This window comes from Cololabis saira, chromosome 6 (genome assembly GCF_033807715.1).
Source record: "Cololabis saira isolate AMF1-May2022 chromosome 6, fColSai1.1, whole genome shotgun sequence".
NCBI lineage: Eukaryota > Metazoa > Chordata > Actinopteri > Beloniformes > Belonidae > Cololabis > Cololabis saira.
The window spans coordinates 3,505,540-3,528,844 of NC_084592.1; the positions used below are offsets into that span (position 1 = coordinate 3,505,540).

Here is a 23,305-nt window from a genome sequence, read left to right on the forward strand (position 1 = left end):
CGAAGTGCATGATGAAAAAAAATCTTCCTCCTCTAAAATATAATTGTAATTTTTCTCCTGCCTGGCCCTAATAATACCTAATACTAGTACCTACTCAGCTCTACTCATCTCAACTCGGCCTGGTTTCTTTTCCACAACAATCCATCGCCTGGACCAGAAGTAGGAGGTTGGAGAAGCTGCTGTGACATATTTGATTGTGTATCTAAACGGAGAAGACAACAACACTAAAGATGTAGAACCTGGAGGAGATGATAGATGTGCTGCTGGATCTGTGACTTGTGTTTTATACCAAGTTAAAAAATGAGAGTGAGAGAAGCTTCAAGCAGCGACGCTTTTTATTTTTTTGTTTGTTTGTCTCGGTGCTGCTGAAAAGTCAGCTGGAGCCGTGAGCAGCTATGAAGAGACAGAGCTCCTGGTAGATCTGCTCGTTCCTTATCTCCCTCTAGATCCCTTTTTAATTCTCTCCTCAGCACCAGGTTTATGAACATCTGACCCTCAGAGTTGGATCATGAAACAGACTTTTGCTGCCGTTGATGGTTGAATAAAATGAACAAGAATCCGTCAGAGTCTCTTTCTCTGATTTCCTCCTCCTGACTCAGACGTCTGACTCCAACCCCCCGACCAATCGGTGTCCTGTAGTGTGATGATGTCAGATACAGCCGACTCAGCTGCTTAGAACCTCGGCAGAATAGTTACAGAAAAGTATCTACTCTGCACGTTAGACCCCTAGTGGGAAAGAACTAAACCGAGGAGAGTCGGGCTGAGTAGGTTCTAGTGGAAAAGCGCCATTAGAGTCTAATCACTCAGGTGATGCTCCTCTGTCAGCAGCTGCACAGACCTCTCTGAAGAGAAGATACTAACCTCTCCACATTACTATATTCTGCCTGTTGTGTGTAATTTGCCTACAGTTTTGTACAAATTTTAAGAATGTGATGAAAAGGCTGCTATTCAGGTCTCTATCAGCTGTTCTTCATTGCTCATTATGGGCATGCCAAGTAATGGCATGACCATATTGCAATCGTCCAGAATGGCCCAAAAGGCAATGTTGCTAACAAGCTAAAGTCGCAAAAGTCCCACGTCACACCAGCGGGTGTACAGCATGACCCCGCTCGGATGTGGAAAAAAAAAATCCCCAAAAACTAAAAGACGGCCGGAAAAACGAGGAAAAACATGAAAATGAAGGCGATATATTAGTATCTAGAAAAGGTTTCCCTTTTCTTATTATTATTCTTATTCCGCACTTTTTTTCGTCCGTTAATACGGCCCGAACCGGAACGTGCACCCATGCATGGCATACATCGTTGGATGCGTCTCCATCATGCCTCGATGGGCATTACTTTTCTCCGTAATAGGGGTTACCGTGGCAACGCTAGTTGCCAAAAAGCAAAAAAAAAGGCGAAAATTCCCACGCTTATTGCTCGGCCGAACTTTATCGTAGAGACATCGTTCAAACTTTCAAACACTCGGCCCGATTGTCCCTAATGGTACGTACAAGCTCATTATGCCAAGTATTACAGTTTCTGTGATATTGACCTTTCATTTTTTTTTTTTTTTCCGTTTGACTTTGGACGCTTGTTGCTAGGCAACAGGTTATCGTAGAGACATCGTACAAATGTTTCCCGACTCGGCACGCTGTGGACTTCAACATACTCAAATTTCATGAAGCTGGGATTTAAGGAAATTTTATGTCAAAATCCAGGCCACATGGCCCCATTCATTTGGATGGGGTTTTGTACCATGGTGAAAAAAAAACCTATCCTTTAACATAGCCTGAACCGGAACGTGCACCCATACATGGCATACATCGTTGGATGCGTCTCCATCGTTCCTCGATGGGCATTACTTTTCTCAGTAAAAAGTGTTACCGTGGCAACGCTAGACGCCAAAAAGAAAAAAAAAAAGGCAAAAATTCGGACGCTTATTGCTCGGCCGGACTTTATCGTAGAGACATCGTTGAAACTTTCAAACACTCGGCCCGATTGGCACTAACAGACCCTACAACCTCATTATGCTAATTATTACAGTTTTCGCGATATTGGCCTTTCATTTTCTTTTTTATTTCTGTTTGAATTTGGACGCTTGTTGCTAGGCAACAGGTTATCGTAGAGACATCGTACAAATGTCCCCTGACTCGGCACGCTGTGGACTTCAACATACTCAAATTTCATGAAGCTGGGATTTAAGGAAATTTTATGTCAAAATCCAGGCCACATGGCCCCATTCATTCGGATGGGGTTTTGTACCACGGTGAAAAAAAAAACCTTTCCGTTAACATAGCCTGAACCGGAACATGCACCCATGCACGGCATACATCGTTAGATGCGTCTCCATCTTGCCTCGATGGGCATTACTATTCTCAGTCAAAAGCGTTACCGTGGCAACGCTAGATGCCAAAAAGCGCGCCCCATTAATAACTATTGGGAGCACAGGAATGAATGAAATACAAGCGTAAAAACACCTCAAACTGACATAGAACCACCCTAAACACAACCACTGCAGCCCCAAACCAAAGCAGCAAGAGGGGACGAATGGGCGGTAGGGCATGCCCATATCAAAATTTCCAGAAATTTTCTAGTTACTCTTGTAATCCTGTATTTGAGCCGGTCTTTGTACGTTTTGACCGTATAGAAACGTAATTCTCCTCAGTTGTGTGAAATAAGACCTGGAAACAGGCATTGTGGCATAGAATTGTCAAATTGGTTTAATTCACCGTAGGAATTGTTACAGATTACTTTTGTAATACTGTATTTGACCCGGTCTTTGTACATTTTGACCGTATAGAAACGTAATTCTTGCCATTTTAAGAATGAGATGTACCTGCTGTACTCTACTGCCCTTACTTTTAACAACTTATTTACTATTTAATTGTGTCTTGCCGTTTTTAATGTTGCTGTAAAGCACTTTGAATGACCTTGTGTTGAATTGTGCTATACTAATAAACTTGCCTTGCGGAGCTCCATGAACTGTAAGCATCTTTCTGTTGTCCTTCAGGTTTCTGAATGAGAGGAGGGAACAGGCCCGGGAGGACCTGAAGGGTCTGGAGGAGACGGTGGTGAGCTCTCTCAGCCGTCCCGGGGAAGTGATGGGGGACGACACGTCTGACAAGTCTGACATGTAACTCCGGTGTTTCCTCCCACAGGCCAAGGAGCTGCAGACGCTGAGCAGCCTCAGGAAGCTCTTCATCCAGGACATGAACGCTCGGATCAAGAACGTAAGGCTGAGTTCAGACTGAGGTCTGAACGGGAGGCAGAGATGAGCCAGACTCAAATCTGCAAGACCAACCATTATGGGTTGGTCTTGGCCCAGCGGGTCCTGCTGAGGGCAGGTGGACCCTCGGGGTCACAGGCCCAGAAACATGAAGGTTTACGTTTGTTTTCCTGTCCACAGAGCTCGGAGAACGACAACGACGAGGCCGGCGGCAGCGTGGCCCAGAGACAGAGGATCATCTTCCTGGAAAACAACCTGGAGCAGCTCGGAAAAGTCCACAAGCAGGTCAGCTGTCCCCCCTGGACTGGTACACCCAGTAACAGTGACTGGTCCTGTACTGGGACTCACAGCCAGATACACTCTTCATGACAGTGCCTTTACATGGGAAGTTTAATCCCTCTTTAATTCAGAATTAAAATTAAATCAGATTTAAAATGAGTAAAAATGACCATGTAAACACCTAATTCTGAAGGAAAATGGCCATTCTGAATTAAACTTAATTCCGAAGTAAGTGGCTGGTTTATTCTGATTTTAAATCCGAATAGAATAATTCCGCGATCATGTTTACTCTCATTCCGCTTTAAATTAAGGCCCCGTTTCTACGTAGCAAAAACAGTGGTGTTTTCATGCGTTTTGTTCGTTCGTTTACACGAAAATGAAGCTCAAAGTCACCAAAAACCATCATTTCTGAAAACTCCGGCCAAAGTGGAGATTTGCAAAAACTCTGTCTTCACGCTTGCTTGTAAACGGAGAGAAACGGACATTTAGGCTTCAGAACGTCACATTATGCGACAGAAACGTCACCAGCGTCATGAGTGAGACCTGTGTTTACAATTTGTTTGACCACCGTCAATATTTTCTTGTATTTTACCTGTTTTATATTCTAACGTCACACTTAAAAGTAACTCCACTTCTCTGTCACTCCAAACCAAAGACTCTCGTTCATCTTGGAAGTAACTGGAAGTTACTCGTGTCATTTGTTGATGTTTTTTTCCAGGATTCTGATTGGCTAGCATGACTTTATCTTCTCGTTACACTGCCCCCTGTAGGTTTGGCTGCTCATAGCACCTTAACAGATATTTATGCAGGTTCCTGGAAATGAAGAGATTTTTCAGGGGGAAATATCCGTTTTTGTAAATACCCAGCTCTGTGTAAACGTGGCCTAAACGTGGCGCGATCATGTTTACACTCATTCCACTTTAAATTAATTCCGGTCTTTCTCGCTATTGTGGTCCTTCACCGCACGATAATCGCTTTGAAACTTTTTCAGTTTGTCTCGGCGCTGCTGAAAAGTGCATTTGTAGCCTTGAGCAGACATGGACTGAGAAGCTCCTGGTCTATTTTTTCATTCCTCTAGCTCTCTCTGGATATTTTCCTCACCACCAGGTTTAAGAAGGTCTCCACCTCGGAATTTGACCAAGGAACAGATTTCTGTGCTGCCATTGTTAAAAAAAAAAGAAGCCAAGAGTCGCTCTTGAAATGATGTCACATCCTGACTCAGACACCTGATTGGCCAATAGGGGTGTAAGGATACACTAATCTCACGATACGGTACGATCCACGATATTGAGGTCACGATAACGATACAATACGATATTATAGCAGTATTTTTTTAACAACCTTGAATGAGGAACATATGACTGGAAAAAATTGTATTTTATTTGAAAGACACAAAATACAAAACAATGCTGTGCATTTGCCCTATTGTTACAGTTTGTAATGCTTTATAACTGTTTAAGTTTTAAAGAGAAAGCCAGGCCAACCATTTTCCACAAACTGAACTAAAAGTAAATGTCAGGTTTGCATTATGATCTTCAGTTTCATGAAACTGGGGAGAATGGGGATGACATGCAGCAAAGGTGCGCAGGCCGGGATTCAAACCGGCGACCGCTGCAGGACTGTAGCCTCAGTATATGAGCCGCTGCTTAACCCAATGCACCACCGAGCGGCTCAACCATGTTTCTGACCTCTTTACCTTCTATGTGATGATCTCCATCTCACAAAATAATGAACAGTTTAGAAAAGCTTCATCTTTGTTTCGTCAGCTTGTCCGAGACAACGCAGACCTGCGGTGCGAGCTGCCCAAGCTGGAGCGGCGTCTGCGGGCCACGGCAGAGCGGGTGAAAGCTCTGGAAAACACCCTGAAGAAAGCCAAGGAGTCGTCCGTGAGGGACCGCAAACGCTACCAGCAGGAAGTGGATCGCATCAAAGACGTGGTCCGGTCCAAGAACATCTCCAAGAGAGGACACTCTGCTCAGATCGGTGAGGAACTGATACAGCTGGGGGGAATGTGTCAACAATCATGAAGATTGTGCACTCGGCCACAAGTTTTTGATATTTGGCATGGTGTTAGTTATGGACATAAGGTTTTCAAAAACCATGGCTCCCACCGAAAAGATCAAAGGTCATATCTCAGCTTCTCTTAGTCCTAGATTGTTGTATATTGTCACTTTTTCTCCTTTTTTTGTGCTAGGAATTCAATTCTGAGATAAATTTCCTATTTCAAGGTCATGTTGAAGGTCATTTTTTGCCCAAAAAGTTTCATATTTCGAGAATGAAATGACATAGAAAGATTATAGAGGATCTAGACTCCTATTTTCACCCCCAAGGAATGCAATTTTCTGTTTATTAGACAGGTCTCTATCACTGTACTATCAATAATATCAATAAGCCTTCATTCAGGCTTGAGATGAACAGAACCTCAGAACTAAGTCACAGTGAAAGTGAACAGTGAAATTTTATTAAAAAACATCAGCTGTGCATATTTAAACTCACTTCACACCTACATTGCCGCCTCTATCGCCTCGCTTATGATTCATTTTGAATTGTCTGCAAAGCGGCCACTAGGGGGCGTCACCATTTGTTTACGGTGGTTTTTGAAAACCTTTTGTCCATAACTAACACCATGCCAAATATCAAAAACTTGTCACCAAGTGCACGATTTCCATGAATTGCCTCCCAGCTATTACAGCAACACCCACATGGTACTCACGCTGCTTTGTGGTCAGTTAGATCGCAGACCTGCGTTTAATTGTTTAATTAGGATCCCCATTAGCTACAGCATGACTGCAGCTGTTCTTCCTGGGGTCCGCCAACATTCTAAAATAATACAGTACTAAACATAACATCGTAAAAACAAACAGAATACATTTCCACTAGATAAAGAGAATATCAAATTAAAAAAAGCAGAGACATTCCAAAAAATGAAGACAGCGAAATGAGAACAAAACACCAAACAAAAACGCTGCACAGTTAAGATTCATCTGAGGTCGTCAAAGTCTGAAAAGCAGTCCACAATTTCATTTAATTTGTAGCCTAGAACTTCACAACTGATCTAATACAGAAAAAAAGGAAAAAAAATACATTCAACAACAGTCATAACCAACTATGTTTCCATTTCCAGCATGTCAGACAATCAGTCTCAGCAGCTGCTGTTTCAGTGATCTCTATTTCAATGTTCTATAATTGTTACTTATAATGATTCAAAAGATGTTCCTTAACTAATAATTTGAATGTTCTTATGCTGTTTGCTTGTGTGATGTGTTTGGGAAATGAAATCCACTCATTCATGGCCCTGAACACAACAGTCACATTAGCGTGATCCCTGTGTCTGTGCAGCAAAGCCGATCCGGGCTGGACACCAGCACCACCAGCAGCTCTCCTCTGCTCCATCCCTGAAACCCACCATCAGAGGAGGGGGAGCGGGGATCAGTCCACGCCACCGTCCCCTCCGGCAACAAGCTCCCCAACAGCCACAGTTACCACGGCAACAACCTCCCCAACAGCCACAGTCACCACGGCAACAACCTCCCCAACAGAGAGCCTGCAAGTAAGCTGCAGGTGAGTCCCCGCTGCAGAGACCACAGAGACTTCTACTACTACTTTTTTTTTTAACAATATTTTTATTGAAGTTCAACAAGCATATCAAAACTTATGTCAAATTTACAAACTTTTTCCACATATATATACATATATATCCCCTCAAACAATCACACAAACACACAGACAGTAAAAAAGAAAAAAAAAAATTAAAGAATAAACTACAAACTAATGCTGTAAAGTGCTGTAAAAGGCAGGATCGTACATTCACATCGCCAGTGTAAGTTTTGTTTTTTCATTCAGTGTTATCCATTTCGTTGGTCAAGAAAGACATAAATGAGTCCCAAACATTTATAAACTCTGTCTGTTTACCTTGGACTATATAAGTTAGGGCTGGGCGATTTTGGACAAAAATAAAATCCAGATTTCCAGCGCAAAGCACCTTTGTTTGTAAAAATAAGACCTAAAACAGAACACTGTGCCATAGGCCTGTGTTGAAATTCTAAATTGATTCTCATTAATTCCTAAAAATCGATTCATATGTCTAAAGATCGATTTTTTTTTTTTTTTTTTTTTTTTTTTTGGAGGGTAGGGTGGGGGGGGGGTTCTTTTTTCTTTTTTTCTTTTATTTATTTATGTATTTTTTTGTTTCATCATTACATTACAACTTTTGGTTATTTTTTTGTTTATCCCCAAAAAAGGAATGTTTTGTTGGACACAAGAATAACTTTGCCTTTAAATATGTTTAAAGGTATTCAAGTGTTAGGTTATAATTGCATAAATTGTCTACATTTCATTACTTTATATACTGTCTTGGGGTTACATTTGCAAAAAATGCTAAAAAACAAATGCTCAAAAATTAAAAACCAAAATAGACCGAAAATGGAACAAATAAAAACGGAATGTGGGAAAAAATAAAACAGATTTCATCCGTCTCTGTTTCCTCCCTGGATCTGTTTGGTAATTCTGACCCACGATGTTTCTGAGAGCAGTTCTATCAGCATTCTGGGAGCTGATTGGTCCTTACAGCATCATTAGCTGCCAATATTTGCTATTTAATCTCAATATAATACTAGTATTAATATGTTGCAGAACTACAGTCATGTAATTCATGCAACAGCTCAAAAAACAGTTTTAATAACAGTAACCCAAATCAATATCGGAATCGAATCGGATCTAATTAAATCTTGATAATCGATTCTGAATCTTAAGAATCGGAATCGAATCGATTCTTGACATTTGAATCGATCCCCAGCCCTACTGTGCCATCAGTAACTGATTTATTAAACATATAAATATTGCTGCTATGTTTCAACCACGACTCCATCGTTGGTCCAAGTGATTGACAGGTGAAGCCAGGTGATTGACAGGTTAGGTGGAACCATCCTGGTGTGGGGGAGACTCAGCGGTTTTAGGATAATAGGTTGAATAGCCTACTCCTCCATCCATCCATCCATCGTCCGCCGCTTGTCCGTTCCCGGGTCGCGGGGGCAGCAGCCTCAGCAGGGATGCCCAGACTTCCTTCACCCCAGATACTTCCTCCAGCTCTTCCTCCAGCTCTTCCTCCAGCTCTTCCTCCATCTCTTCCTCCAGCTCTTCCTCCAGCTCTTCCTCCAGCTCTTCCTCCAGCTCTTCCTCCAGCTCTTCCTCCAGCTCTTCCTCCATCTCTTCCTCCAGCTCTTCCTCTAGCTCTTCCGAGGGGAGTCTGAGGCGTTCCCAGGCCAGCCGAGAGACATAGTCTCTCCAGCGTGTCCTGGGTCTTCCCCGGGGTCTCCTCCCAGTGGGACATGCCTGGAACACCTCCCTAGGGAGGAGGGACATGCCTGGAACTCCTCCCTAGGGAGAAGGGACATGCCTGGAACACCTCCCTAGGGAGCAGGGACATGCCTGGAACACCTCCCTAGGGAGGAGGGACATGCCTGGAACACCTCCCTAGGGAGGAGGGACATGCCTGGAACACCTCCCTAGGGAGGAGGGACATGCCTGGAACACCTCCCTAGGGAGGAGGGACATGCCTGGAACACCTCCCTAGGGAGGAGGGACATGCCTGGAACACCTCCCTAGGGAGGAGGGACATGCCTGGAACACCTCCCTAGGGAGGTGGGACATGCCTGGAACACCTCCCTAGGGAGGAGGGACATGCCTGGAACACCTCCCTAGGGAGGAGGGACATGCCTGGAACTCCTCCCTAGGGAGGAGGGACATGCCTGGAACACCTCCCTAGGGAGGAGGGACATGCCTGGAACACCTCCCTAGGGAGGTGGGACATGCCTGGAACACCTCCCTAGGGAGGAGGGACATGCCTGGAACACCTCCCTAGGGAGGAGGGACATGCCTGGAACACCTCCCTAGGGAGGAGGGACATGCCTGGAACTCCTCCCTAGGGAGGAGGGACATGCCTGGAACACCTCCCTAGGGAGGAGGGACATGTCTGGAACACCTCCCTAGGGAGGAGGGACATGCCTGGAACACCTCCCTAGGGAGGCGTCCAGGAGGATCCGGTACAGATGCCCAAGCCACCTCAGCTGACTCCTCTCAATGTGGAGGAGCAGCGGCTCGACTCCGAGCTCCTCCCGGGTGACCGAACTCCTCACCCTCTCTCTAAGGGAGCGTCCAACCGCCCTGCGGAGGAAACTCATCTCTAAGGGAGCGTCCAGCCGCCCTGCGGAGGAAACTCATCTCTAAGGGAGCGTCCAGCCGCCCTGCGGAGGAAACTCATCTCAGCCGCTTGTATCCGCGATCTTGTCCTTTCGGTCACTACCCAAAGTTCATGACCATAGGTGAGGGTAGGGGCGTAGATTGACCGGTAAATCGAGCGCTTCGCCTTTCGACTCAGCTCCCTCTTCACCACGAGGGACCGGTACATCGACTGCATAACTGCATAGCCTACTCCTGAAGATAAAATTCATTTTATGAAGTTAGACTTATATTTTCCTCAATTATTTATGAAATATATATATATATTTTTTTTTTTACTTTTTATTTTTCTTAGTTTTATAATACAGAATTTTATGTGCTGAAAAAAAAAACATGACAGAAATCAAACAGCACCGAACATACAGGTCACCGAAGGGGGGTTATTATGGTGTATAAAAAAAAAACAACCAAAAAACAGATATTGCTCTCGGTAATAAAGGGTTACTATAGTTCCTGGGTGTGAGAGGAGAGGGCAGCCAGCCTTGGGTGCGAGTCCCTCCAGTGTACAGTAAGTCCATCCAATATGCAGAGTAGGGATGGTGTCTTGTCAGAAAAATCCATATGGTAAAAAACAGTCAGGGGAACAAAGTTGATAAAACAATCGTGGGTAATAATATCAACAAGGAAATTTCCAATGCTGATGTGATTTCCGATCAGTCCAAGATATTAAGTAACAATAAACATCCATCATAGTATACAAATTAAACAAAGTAAACAAATTAAACACTGGGGTAGTTGCTCTATAACGGTCTCTCACCCATATACTTTAGCCATTTCCCCCAGTATTTCTGGGCCTTATCACTACATAGTCGTAGGGAGAAGGTCAGCAATTCCATTTCACGTATTTCCTCCACAGTGGCTATCCACTCTCTCACTGTCGGCAGCTCCCTCTTAAACCACTTCCTTGTTAGTGACTTTTTGCTGGCTATAAGCAATATTTTCAAAAGGTATACTGTACATCCTGGGGATTGAGATCAGTTGGTAAATTACACAGATAAACAGATTTCAAGCTATACTCAATTCCAAAGCCAAGAATTGATTTTATCTCTCTGGCTACATCCAGCCAGTAAGGTTGGATCACTGGGCAACACCAAAAGATATGACAGTGGTCAGCCATTGAATTATTGCATTGTCTCCAACAGTATCCAGATTCAGTTCTGCCACCTTGTAGATATGTCCTTCTCGGGGTTATGAAATACCTGATTATCTTCTTCCATGCAAATTCCCTCCACTGCCCTGAACTGGTAGTGGAGGAGTTAATTCGACATATATTCAACCATTCGCCTTCTGACAGTGTTATTTTTGCTTCCTTCTCCCACATACATTTAACATAGAATGTTGACTTTGCTTTGGAGGATTGCAGGCATGAATATATTCTAGAAACCACTTTCTTAATGATTTTCCCCTTGTAGGCTTCAGTAATCGTGCTAATACGGTCCGTGTCAGAATCACCTGATGTTTTGACATTTTTATCAAAATGATGCCTAAGCTGTAAATATCTATAAAAGTCCCGCTTGTCTAAATCATATTTTTCCTGCATTTGTCGAAAACTTTCCAGACCTGTATCAGATGAGATTACGCAATACGAAGTGATGCCTTTTCGGGTCATTTCCTTAAATCTCAAATCAATTTGTGCTGGTTTAAAATCCTTGTCATGTTCGACCCACCTTAGTAACCTTGATTTCCTCTCCAAGTGCAAATTACTGACCTCTTTGAACCAGATGTTAAGGGGAACTTTTGTAAGGTCACTTAAATAGCTTGAGTACTTGTTTTTGAGGCTTTTATCACCTAGTAAAGATTGAAGAGGGATATCAAGTCGGCTCAGCTCTAGTTCCTTCCATTTTGCATCGCAGTTCTCATCACACCAGTAGATGGCGTATTGCAGTTGTGCTGCCTTGTAATAGCTCTCCAAACATGGGAGTGACAACCCTCCTTCATCTTTTGGCAGGTGCAAAGTTTTATAGCGGACCCTTGGTTTCTTATTCTGCCATATAAACCTAGATATTATCCGATTCCATTCATTAAACTGTTTAGTTGGAACCTCCACAGGTAAGGATTGGAAAAGGAACAAGAGTTTAGGTAGAATAATCATCTTTATGGTTTCTATTCGGTTATGCAGGTCAAGTGTCAGTGGGGCCCATCTATCCAAATCACTTTTAATTTTATTTGTGATAATACCATAATTTGCATCGTATACATCTTTTAAGGTTTTAGTGATATTAACACCTAAATATTTCATGGATTTAGTTTTCCATTTAAATTTGAACATTTTATGTATGTCTGTTCGGGGTGAATAATTTAAGGAGAGGGTCTGAGTTTTCTCTATGTTTAGTTTATATCCTGAAGAGAGACCATATTGGTCGAGACATGACATGAGGTTAGGCAGACTTGTATCAGGTTCAGACAAAGTCACCAGGATGTCATCTGCGTACAGACATGTTTTATATTCTCTTCCCTGAACTGAAATTCCCCTAATTTCCGGGTCTTCTCTGATTTTTTGGGCAAGTGGTTCAATAAATAAAGCAAATAGAACAGGACTCAGAGGACAGCCTTGTCGGCATCCGCATTCTAGAGAGATTGTGCTTGACAGACTGCCGTTTATTTTAATCCGGGCCACTGGTGAATTGTATAAGGATTTAATACATTTTATAATTGTGTCGTTAAAGCCGAATCGCTGTAGAGTCAAATATAGGAATTCAAATCTTACGGAATCGAACGCTTTTTCAGCATCAAAACTAATAGCCAAGGACTTCATGTTACTTCTGCTCATGATATCTATAAGATGTAATGCCCGCCTCGTGTTGTCCTGTGTGCGTCTATTTTTAGTGAACCCGGTCTGATCTGGGTTGATTAAGTCCGGGATAATATTTTCTAGCCTCCTAACAATTATCAAAGTGAAAATTTTATAATCTGTATTTAAAACAGAAATTGGTCTGTATGAGCTACACTCTGTCTTATCTTTTCCTGGTTTTGGTATTACCGATATTATGGCTTGTTTCCAGGATGGTGGAGCCTCACCCCCCCCAAGCACATAATTAAAACAATTTAATAACAAAGGTGTTAGAGAGTCCCTAAAAGTCTTATACCACTCTGCCGGTAGTCCGTCGCCCCCTGGTGCTTTGCTCGTTTTCAATTTTGAAATGGCCTCATTAACCTCTTTTTGTGTTATAACTGTGGTTATCTGCTTATTTTGTTCTATGCCAATGGATGGTAAATCTAGAGAGTCTAGAAAAAGCTGTATTGTAGAGGGCTCTGCTAATTTGGGTGAGAGTATAATTTCTTGTAGTATCCTTCAAATGTTTTTTGTATTTCCTCTGGCCTGAGATATATCTGAGTAGTGTCAGGGTCTTTAATACTGGAAATAGATCTTTCAGACTGTTGCTTTCTCAATCTCCAGGCCAATATTTTTTTTGCTCGGGGTCCATTTTCATAATATGTTTGTTTAACATACTTCAGCTTGAGTTCTATCTTATCATCAAGTTTTTTATTTAGTTCCGATTTTATAACCGATATTTGTTCTTGTAGGGCCGGGTCATTAGTTTCTATATGCTCCTGTTCCAGTGTCCCTAGTCTCCTCATCAGGTCATTGAGTTGTTTAAGTTTTTCTTTTTTCTTTCGCGATGCCCACATGATCATTTTTCCACGCAGTACTGCTTTTGCAGCGTCCCATAAAATACTTGGGGACACCTCTGAATTATTATTTAATTCTGCATAGTCCTTAATTTCTTTCACAATAAAATTCTCAAATTGTTTATCATTTAACAGAGTAGTATTGAGTCTCCAAATTGTATTTTTGTGTTGAACATCTAAATTTAATTTCAAATATACTCCAGAGTGGTCGGATACATCCCTAACACCGATGCTACAGTTTAGGACTCTATGTCTATCTGTTCTAAACATAAAAAAATAATCAATACGCGAGTAAACTGCATGTGGATGGGAGTAAAAGGTATACTGCTTAGTAGATGGGTGAGAATCCCTCCATACATCGACCAAGCCATTTCTTTGAATAATTTTCCTAATGTACAGTGACTCAGAGTTAATTTTCTTGGATGGGTTTGAAGAATCCAGGGTGGGATGTAACTGTACATTCCAATCCCCTCCACAGATCAGGACACCAGAAACTTCTGTAGCTATGAGATCAAATATTCTATCGATAAATTTCTTATCTTGTCCTGGCGGTCTGTAAACGTTGAGTAGAGTTACCTCCTTTGAGTCTAATGTTCCCCTCACCAAGACAAATCGCCCTTCTTTGTCTGTGATCTGTTTGGAAAGCTGGAATCCTACTTTATTTGCTATGAGTATTGCAACTCCTCTTGCTGATCCACTTGCATATGAAGAGTAAAATGTGTTTTTAAAACCCATTTTTTTTAATTTCTCATGGTCTGTTTTTACCAAGTGAGTTTCTTGCCAGAATATTATGTGCTGCTGTTCTCTCTTCATTTTGGCGATAATCTTTCCTCTTTTAATTGGACTCTGCAACCCATGAACATTGAGTGTTATGAATCTATATTCCTGTTGAGACATATATCTTTAAACGAAAATTTATTTCCTCCACCATAAACCCCCAAGGTGACCTTAACCTTCGAACTTGCATAAGAACAGTAACAGAGAACTTGAAAATTGGAAATACACAGATATAGAAAATTAAAGAAAAAAATAAAGAAACAAAGAAAGGGGCTTCCATAACAAAAAAACCCATTAAGACAGGGGTTCGTTTGGAGAGGGAGGCCTCCAGAAAAAGAAGGGTCTCTCCAGTGCAGTCTGACATAACTCAGTTAAGAGTATTAATTCAGTGCACGTCTGGACTAAGTTGAACCGGCTCCCAGATCCGCGGTCTGGTGTATTAGTCTATTAATAGCAAACCATCGTGACACTCATGCTGACAGAGTCAGGAGTTATGGAAATAAAAGTAAAAAGACTAACCTAACACAGTGTCCCATTTTTAAATAATGTCAATTATTTCTTCGCTCTGATGCCGTTTTAGTTCACTGTGCTGATCGGTCTTACCGCAGGGATGTCAAACAGATATTTGGGTGATGTTCATCACTGCGTGGAGGATGCGTCCCCGGAGTTGCGGCGAAATCCACTGAGTATTTTCCGCGCTCTCTCTCCGTGCGTGCCCGGGTTCCGCCGCTTGGCCACCACCGTCTGCCAGGAAGATTTTTCCAGCCTTTTCATCGGAGCCGCCGTGGACGTGGAGGGCCCTTCGCTGCTGTTGTCGTCCGGTGCAAGCCCTCTTTTCCTCAGGTCCTGTATGGCCTCCGCCGCGCTGTTATATGTAACGGGACCACCGTCGAAAAACACTCTGAGCTTTGCTGGCGGCGGGGTATGAAAGCGGAGACCTTTTTCCTTTAAAAGCTTTCTGATGGGAGCATACGCTTTCCTCTTCTTTTGGGTCTCAGCCGGATAGTCCTGATCAAAGTAGATCCTCTGTTGACCGAGGCGTATCTCCCCCTTTTTCCACGCAGAGTGAAGTATCAGCTCTTTGGTTTTATACTCCAAAAAGTAAATCACCACGGAGCGAGGGTTGACATTTTGCGGTGGTTTAGCTCCCAGTGCGCGGTGACAGCGCTGTATGCCAAGTTCAGTGTCCTGAAGCGACAATTCAGCCTTAATAAAACTTTCCATAAACTCCTGCAGGCTACTTCCCTCCGTGTCCTCCGGAATCCCGTACACACGGATATTATTTCTCCGTGAGCGTGCCTCCATATCGGTCAGCTTGGCTTGAATTTGGTCCTGATTACTCAGAGACTCCGACAGCACCTCTTTCACCGCGGCGGTCCATTCCTCCATGTCGGATACACGCTGCAGCGCATCCTCCGCTTTATCTCTCGTCTCCTTCACGTCGGCCACAATCTCATTCAGTTTTTCATTGACATCATCCCTGAAACTAGCTAAATCTCTCTTCACATCACCTGAGAGGTCAACTCGAAGGCAGCTTAGTTGCTCTTTCACCTCCGCTCGGATGGCTAAGATATCACTGTGAATAGCCCCGATGCTGGCTGCCAGGCCCTCCATCGCCATGTGCTCGTCAGTCGCGTTGTCGTTGACTTTTCCCGTCAGGTTTAACTCACTTTCGTCTTGTGTCTGGGTCGGTTTGCTGTTATCTTTCCGCGTCTTTCCCCTGGTCATCCTTTATTTTAAAACTCAATACGGTTGAAATAGCTCTAATACAGGAGATTTAGCAGACCGTTCTGGGAGCACCTGTTCAACACGTCCGCTCACCTCAGCGCCATGACCGGAAACCAAAATATTTATTTTTAATGGATTTTTGCATGGATGCTACTTTTTAAATACATGTCATTTTAAAATCTCACGTACCCCCTGTAGTGCCTTCACGTACCCCCAGGGGTACACGTACCCCCATTTGAGAACCACTGCTCTAGAACACATCTTAGTGTCAGGAGTCACTTGTTGTGCATGTGCACTACCATGAGACGGATTAGAAAGAGACTTCTAATCTGACCACGCAGTGATTGACAGCACCCGACATCTGACCAATCAGAGGGCTCCGTGCAGGCAGGCTCTTGCAGAGCTACAGAAGGGGAGCGGCAGCTGCTTCTGCTGCTCACGACCACCTTTTATATGCAGAGAGGTCCGTCTGCACTTCCTCCATCTGCTCATGACTCCTCCCAAACACCAGCCTTCTTGGCCTTTCTTCACACTTCCTCTTCTTCTTCCTGCTCATCCGTCAGCTGCTTCCTCCGATACGCTCATCTCTTCATCCGGAACCGTTCTTTCAGACATACAGTTATGGTCTAAAGTTACTAGCTCCTCTGTTAATCCTCTGACTGTAGTGGAACTCTGTATCGGAAGAGGACAACATCAGATCAACAACATGTTTTTTTTATTTCTTTATTTGTCAGTACACATAGAAACACACACTGAAATGTATCCCTTGCTTTTAACCCATCACTAGTTAGACAAGGAGCAGTGGGCTGACATTTAAACTACTACCTGTGTTGAAAAAAATCAATTTTCCGATTCTAAATCAATTCTCATATTAATTCCTAAAAATCGATTTGTATGTCTAAATATCGATTTAAAAAAAAAAAAAAATTTCATTACATTTTCACAACTTTAATCCCAGTAGTGACATAATTTAATTCACTCATGTGCTGTTGCAATTTCTTTCTTTTTTTGCACTTAAAAAATGGATATTGAAAGGAATATTTGAGTTATTTATTTCTTAGTTATTTATTTCATACAAATAACTTTTGGTATGTTTTTATTTATGCCCTAAAAAGGAATGTTTTGTTGGACACCAGAATAACTACTGCCATGTTTTTGCCTTTAAATATGTTTAAAAGTATGAAAACATTAAAGTTATAATTCAGTTATAATTGCTTTATATACTTTCTTGGGGTTAAATTAGCATGAAATGCTAAAAACCTTATTCTCAAAAATTTAAAACTGAAAAACACAGAAAATGAAAAAAATAGAAACGGAATGTGTTAAATAAAACCGATTTGCTGTCCTGGATCTGTTTGGTAATTCTGACCCACATGTTTCTGTTTGCATGCATGTTTCTGATAATAATTCCATGCTGGGGGTCCCCCCTTATGATCCAGGTCCTGGTCCAGGTTTCTTCCCTCCTAAAGGGGAGTTTTTCTTGCCACTGTTTGGCTTAAGGTTTTTCTCCCACTAGGGGAGTTTTTACCTGCCATTGTTTATGTAATAACTGCTCGGGGGTCATGTTCTGGGTCTCTGGAAAGCGTCTAGAGACAACTCTGTTGTATTAGATGCTATATAAATAAAATTGAATTGAATTGAATTGAACTGATGTGGCAAAAGATTAAGTATTTCCTTATTTGTGAAACCGATACCAAAATATAACTTCACAAGATACTCAATACTCATTTTAACACAGGGAGAAGAAGCTCCTCCTGTTAGAGTTCTCATAAATTACCACTTTATTCTAGTAATATTACGACTTTATTCTCATATTATTATGACTTTATTCTTGTAATTTCCTTTTTTTTGTCTTAGTTTGGCCCTAATGGCGCTTTTCCACTAGTACCACCTCAGCTCGCTTCTACCCGCCACGCCCCCGTCTTGCGCTTTTCCACTGCGGGCCAACGTTGTCACCACCCTCCACGCCACTGATTGGTCGGGGGGCGGGGACGTCACCACCCTCCACACCTCTGATTGGTCGGGGGCGGGGCCGTCACCACCCTCCACACCTCTGATTGGTCGGGGGCGGGGCCGTCACCACCCTCCGTGCCACTGATTGGACGGGGGCGGGGCCGTCATCACCCTCCACGCCACTGATTGGTCGGGGGCGGGGCCGTCATCACCCTCCACGCCACTGATTGGTCGGGGGCGGGGCCGTCATCACCCTCCACGCCACTGATTGGTCGGGGGCGGGGCCGTCATCACCCTCCACGCCACTGATTGGTCGGGGGGCGGGGCCGTCAGACATTTGAATCAGGAAGCGGGAGTCAGCACGAGAACGACTCGCGGCTCGCAGCGATTTTATTATAAAGCGCAAACGTCTGTTTGGTGATCCAACTCTGAGGTGCAGATGTTCATAAACCTGGGGGCTGAGGAGAGAATTAAAAAAGGGATGTAGACGGGCTGTTTTACTCTCAGCGGTTGCGCAATCGAGTACGTCACAGCAGTTTCACCCCAACCTGCCCGCTTCTCCCCTGGGGGGGGGGGGGGGACAAACGGGGACAAAACGGGTAGAGGCGAGACGAGGCGGGGCGAGCCGAGCCGCGCTGAGCAGATACTAGTGGAAAAGCGCCATAATACTCCGTGGTAGATCTGAGTGCCTCTCCCGTGACTGGAATGTTTTTCACCCCGTAAAGGTTCCTGAAGGCCCTAACACATCTACCTGGAACTCCCACTAGTGGAAATACGTGCCTTTTCTTAGTTGAAGTAGTTCCAGTTGTGTTGGTGTTACTGTTGGCGTTACTACTGAACCTGCTTCTGTGTTCCTAGGTGGTGCTCCGGACCACTCTCACCGCTCTGCCTTTACCAGGACCTGATTTCTACGAGTTTCCTCCTGCACAGCCCCCCGGTGCTCTCTGTGCTGCCCGGATCTTTTCTTATCTGTTCTCCGTCAGAACTCTGGTCTGGTTCTGGTTCTGGTTCTGGCTCTGGGTCAAGCCCAGGTTTTCTAAGTCTCTGTCTGCTGTTACCAGGTTTAACAGATTCTCACTGCTCCTGTGAGCAAATCAGCTTTGATTTGATTTCAACTGAAAAATCATCACCATCCGCACGTTTGCACATAGCTACTGAACTAGAATCTACATTTAAAAGGTTGTGTTACGCCGTCTTGATTTAACTGCCATTTGCACAGAAAAGGGAACTTTTTTTTTTACATTTCTTTCATATTAATTTCTAAGAATTTATGACTAGAATTGGTCTTTTTTGTGTTACTATTATTATTATTATTATTATTATTATTATTATTATTATTATTATTATTATTATTATTATTATTATCATCATTATTATTAATACTGTTTACTGTCCAACCATTATTCTCCTCTCAACTCCCCCTGGGGTCTGTGAACATGAACCACGATCTCAGACTTAAAACTGCTGTAAACTGCTCCAGTATCCAACTCCAACTCCCACATAGATTGAATGAGGACTGACAATTTCAAGCATTTCTAAGCAAACATGTTCATGTTAAGATTCAAAACTATAAAAATCTCATGGAAATGTTTACTAACTGTTGCAGCACTTCCTTAATGATTAGCTGAAAGCTAATTTAAAAAGCTGGATGACATGTTTATAACTTAGGACTTTGCAGGTTTTCCCCCAAAGCAACATACAGTGAAACCAGTAAAACTTACATTCATTTAAATATAACAAATGAACAGTTTAACTGAAGGGACGACTGACTTTATGGTGGCCAGTCTCTAGTGACACAATGACTAAGTTTCCATGCATCAATAACCCTTTTCTAACCGGAATATTAGCAATAACCCGGTTTTGCACGGCCATGTAAACACCAATAACCCCTTTGAATAACCGGAATTTGCTCATATTCGAATATGACCCCTGGGTTACTCCTTTTAAAACCCGAATATTGGGTCATGTAAACGCCAAACTGAATATCCCCATCAAGAGGAACAGAAATGTGTTTTCTGCGCATGCTCTGTTCACAAGGAATCCTGGTCTTTTGAGTCCAGGACGTTCTTATAAACATGGAGAATTTGAATTTGGATGCAGGAAGAAGAAGCAGAAATAACGGTGATTGCGTCATGACGTTCTCCGTGCGTCGCTGGTTTGATCCAGATATCCCAAATGATTAATCACCATGTAAACAGGGATAACCCTGTTTGCTCACGCATGGAAACAGATTATTCCCAATGTTTCAGTAACCGGAATGTTGACCTTAACCCCAATTTTGACTGCATGTAAATGTAGTCACCGTCTCTTCTAACACATGTTGTTGAGTTACTCCAGTTTAACATCAGTAACCCCCAGCTGCAGCTCTGTACGTGAGCCACCGGTTAGTAGACCATGAAATGAGACAAAGAAAGGGAGATTTAGCCGTTGATCATCGGTCAGCAAACCCCCCCATCAATATCGATCCATTTCTTCAGAGCGACGAGGTTCCTGATCAGCTGGGTTCTCTCTGTGTGGAGTTTGATGTTTTCTGGTGCTTCCTTGGGTTTTTGCCAGTGACTTGTGTTTCATTCTGAAATGACCCAAGCAGTGGCCGTGTCTTGTTGTCTTTGTGGGGTCTTGTGATGGACTGATGGATCTGTTCAGTGTGTTCCCCCTGCCTTTCCCCTGAAGAGAGCTACGACTAGCTCAAGCAGTCCCCCTTGACCCGTAACAGGAAGAAGATCATGTAATATAAGAAGATGATGTAAAGCACAGGTAATGGATGGATAAACTTGAATCCCCCTCTGCAGAATCTGAGTGTACAGGCAGAACTGGGATTCTTTGGGGGGGACAGCTAGCTTAGCAAGTGACAAATATCAGAAAGCACATGAGCGATAAGTACCGTATTTTCGCGACCATTCGGCGCACCGTGTGGAAAGGCGCACCCTCAGTTTTGTGTGTCATTTCTGGATTTAAAACACACACACGGCGCACCGACCGAAAAGGCGCCGTCTACACACAAGCGCGCCGCACAACACACACACACGCGCCGCACAACAACATGCGCGCGCTGCAGAACACACACAAGCACACAAGTGTGCGTATTTAAAAATAGAGCGGGAGCAAAACTTAGTTTGATTGTACTTTATTTTAGTTTTTACATTAATCAAACCCATCGAAGTCCTCATCCTGCATTAAACAGCTCTGCTAAATCAGCTGTGCCAGTCCAAATTTCCTCGCTGTCAGAGTCACTTTCCGTGCCGTGCGGCACCTCGGAAATGCACGCTTTTGCGAAAGCTTGCAAAATAGTCCCAGCAGACACGTTAGCCCACGCATCAACAATCCATCTGCAAACTGTGGCACAACTTGCCCGGCGCTGCCTTCCACTCTTGGTGAAACTGTGTTCCCCCTCAGTCATCCATCTCTCCCACGCCGCTCGCAGCCTTAAGGCTGATTTATGGTTCTGCGTTACACCAACGCAGAGCCTACGCCGTAGGCTACACCGTACCGTACGGCGTAGGCTCTGCGTCGATTTAACGCGGAACCATAAATCAGCCTTCACTTTGAACGGCCGGTTCACACCGACGTCCAGCGGTTGGCGTTCCTTTTTCAGACCTCCCGGAATAACAGCAAGCACAGCGTTCATATTTTTCACTTCTTTTTTTACATTGTCTGTGAGATGGGCGCATAGAGTCTCTCATACCCTGTTGCGTAGATCGCCGCCGTGCTGGTCCCCGTCCTCTCCACCGTGTGATTCACCGGGATGTTGAAAGTCAGCTGGTTTCTAATGATGATGGTCTCTAACACGTCCGCAAATCACGGGTGATTCACGCGCCCCCCTTCCTCCTTTAACGTTCTCATGGTGGCCTCAATTACGTCCGCCTTACAATAATACATTGGGCACGCGGCACATTTAAAAAAAAAAGCAAGACGTTTATATGCGCCTAATGGTCGTCAAAATACGGTAGATCTGCTCCATAACTAGACCTATGAACGAGTTGGAGCAATGTCTAGAGGGGTGAAAGTGAGCAGACAGACTGCTGAGAGGATCTGAACAAGCTTTTGCCTGTTAAATTATCATCATATTCATCAATCTTTTAATATAAAAAAAACTGTTTGTGTCAAACATTTAAGTTGATTTTCAGGTTTTATTTGCTGTTACAGTAATTACTGTTATTTTAATGTCATTTTGGGGTATAGGAGCTTTGAGTTCACAACCATTCTTTTGATGAAAACTTTATTTTTATCATTTGTAATAAAGTTTACTTCAGCTTATGTTTACTGAAGCTAATGCTACATATCAGTATTATACCTATTATACCTCATTATTACTCATTAATGGTTATATTTCAGATGTCTAGGCTTTTGGGTACTGGCTGATATTTGGAACCGATCTGACACCATTGATTGCTGTATCTGATCAATCATTAAGACTGATCAGCTGGAAGTTCAGTTTGTTGCAGTTTGTTGTAAATATTTTAATCGTCCCTGAATCAGCTGTTAAAGGCGCTTTTGATGTTTTTCAGTGTTTGACTTTACAGGTGGACTTTTTAGCGTTTTTAGCTGTCCGTAAATGTTTCCTATGTGCACATCTGGACTCACCCGAACGCCTCACGCTCCCGCGCCTGTGTCGGTGTGTTCATGACGTGTTGTAAAGACGTTGTGCCGTGCAGTCACATGACCGCCGTTTTGAATCAATGACAAACATCACTTGTGGAAAGTTTGATGAACATCTTCAGATGTGCAGTTTCAGTGTGTCGGTCTGACGTGTTTGTCGTCTGTGAACATGAAGATGATGGACAGATGTGTGCTGTTAATAAACTCCAGACTGCTCTCTGGGAGTGGACTTCATGTGTTTTTTTTCTCTGGACAGCTCTTAATCATTCATGTTTGGTTCATTTTTAGTCCACACTTGATGGTACTGAGAGCGTTGGCCATCTGTGATGGACAGGTGGGTTGTCCAATCAGAATCCACCTTCCAATCTTTCACCGTAACTGGACTCGACTCAACCTCCACACGAGTCTGAGTAGGACAAAGATTCTTGATGTTCTGAATGTGCTGCTGCATTTAATAAAAAACCTGTTTAAACACACCCGTAAGGTTTGAGATCTATTATCTGTAGGAAATGTTTAAACCCTCTTAAAATAAAAAAGAGCTTTGTCAGATGGCAGCAGTCCACCGGTGACTTCAGGCTGGGGTATCTGAACATGGAGATGCAAAGCAATTAGGAAAATCCTCTCGCAGAGTGATGCAGAAAAACTAGTTCATGTGTTTGTATCTTCTAGACTAGATTACTGTAATGTGTTGTTAGCAGGATGTCCAAGTAATTTGCTGAATAGGCTCCAGCTGATCCAGAATGCAGCAGCACGAGTACTGACAGGAATCAGCAGGAGAGACCACGTCTCTCCAGTGTTAGCGTCGCTCCATTGGTTACCCGTAAAATTCAGAATCCAATTTAAAATTTTATTACTTGCATATAAAGCCCAAAACGGCTTAGCTCCATAGTTGCAG

General features: G+C 43.3%; 1 protein-coding gene across 1 annotated transcript in view; it reads left to right on the forward strand.

The window, feature by feature from the left end:
• LOC133445697 (kinesin heavy chain-like) overlaps nucleotides 1-22,615 on the forward strand; it is a 62,046-nt gene extending 39,431 nt beyond the window's left edge. The window contains exons 21-26 of the mRNA XM_061723056.1: nucleotides 2,992-3,052; nucleotides 3,140-3,211; nucleotides 3,388-3,492; nucleotides 5,253-5,469; nucleotides 6,826-7,047; nucleotides 18,670-22,615. Of these exons, the coding sequence (XP_061579040.1) occupies nucleotides 2,992-3,052; nucleotides 3,140-3,211; nucleotides 3,388-3,492; nucleotides 5,253-5,469; nucleotides 6,826-7,040 (670 nt within the window). The 3' untranslated portion in view covers nucleotides 7,041-7,047; nucleotides 18,670-22,615. The remainder of the gene's footprint in view (nucleotides 1-2,991; nucleotides 3,053-3,139; nucleotides 3,212-3,387; nucleotides 3,493-5,252; nucleotides 5,470-6,825; nucleotides 7,048-18,669) is intronic.
• The last annotated feature ends 690 nt before the right edge of the window (nucleotides 22,616-23,305 follow it).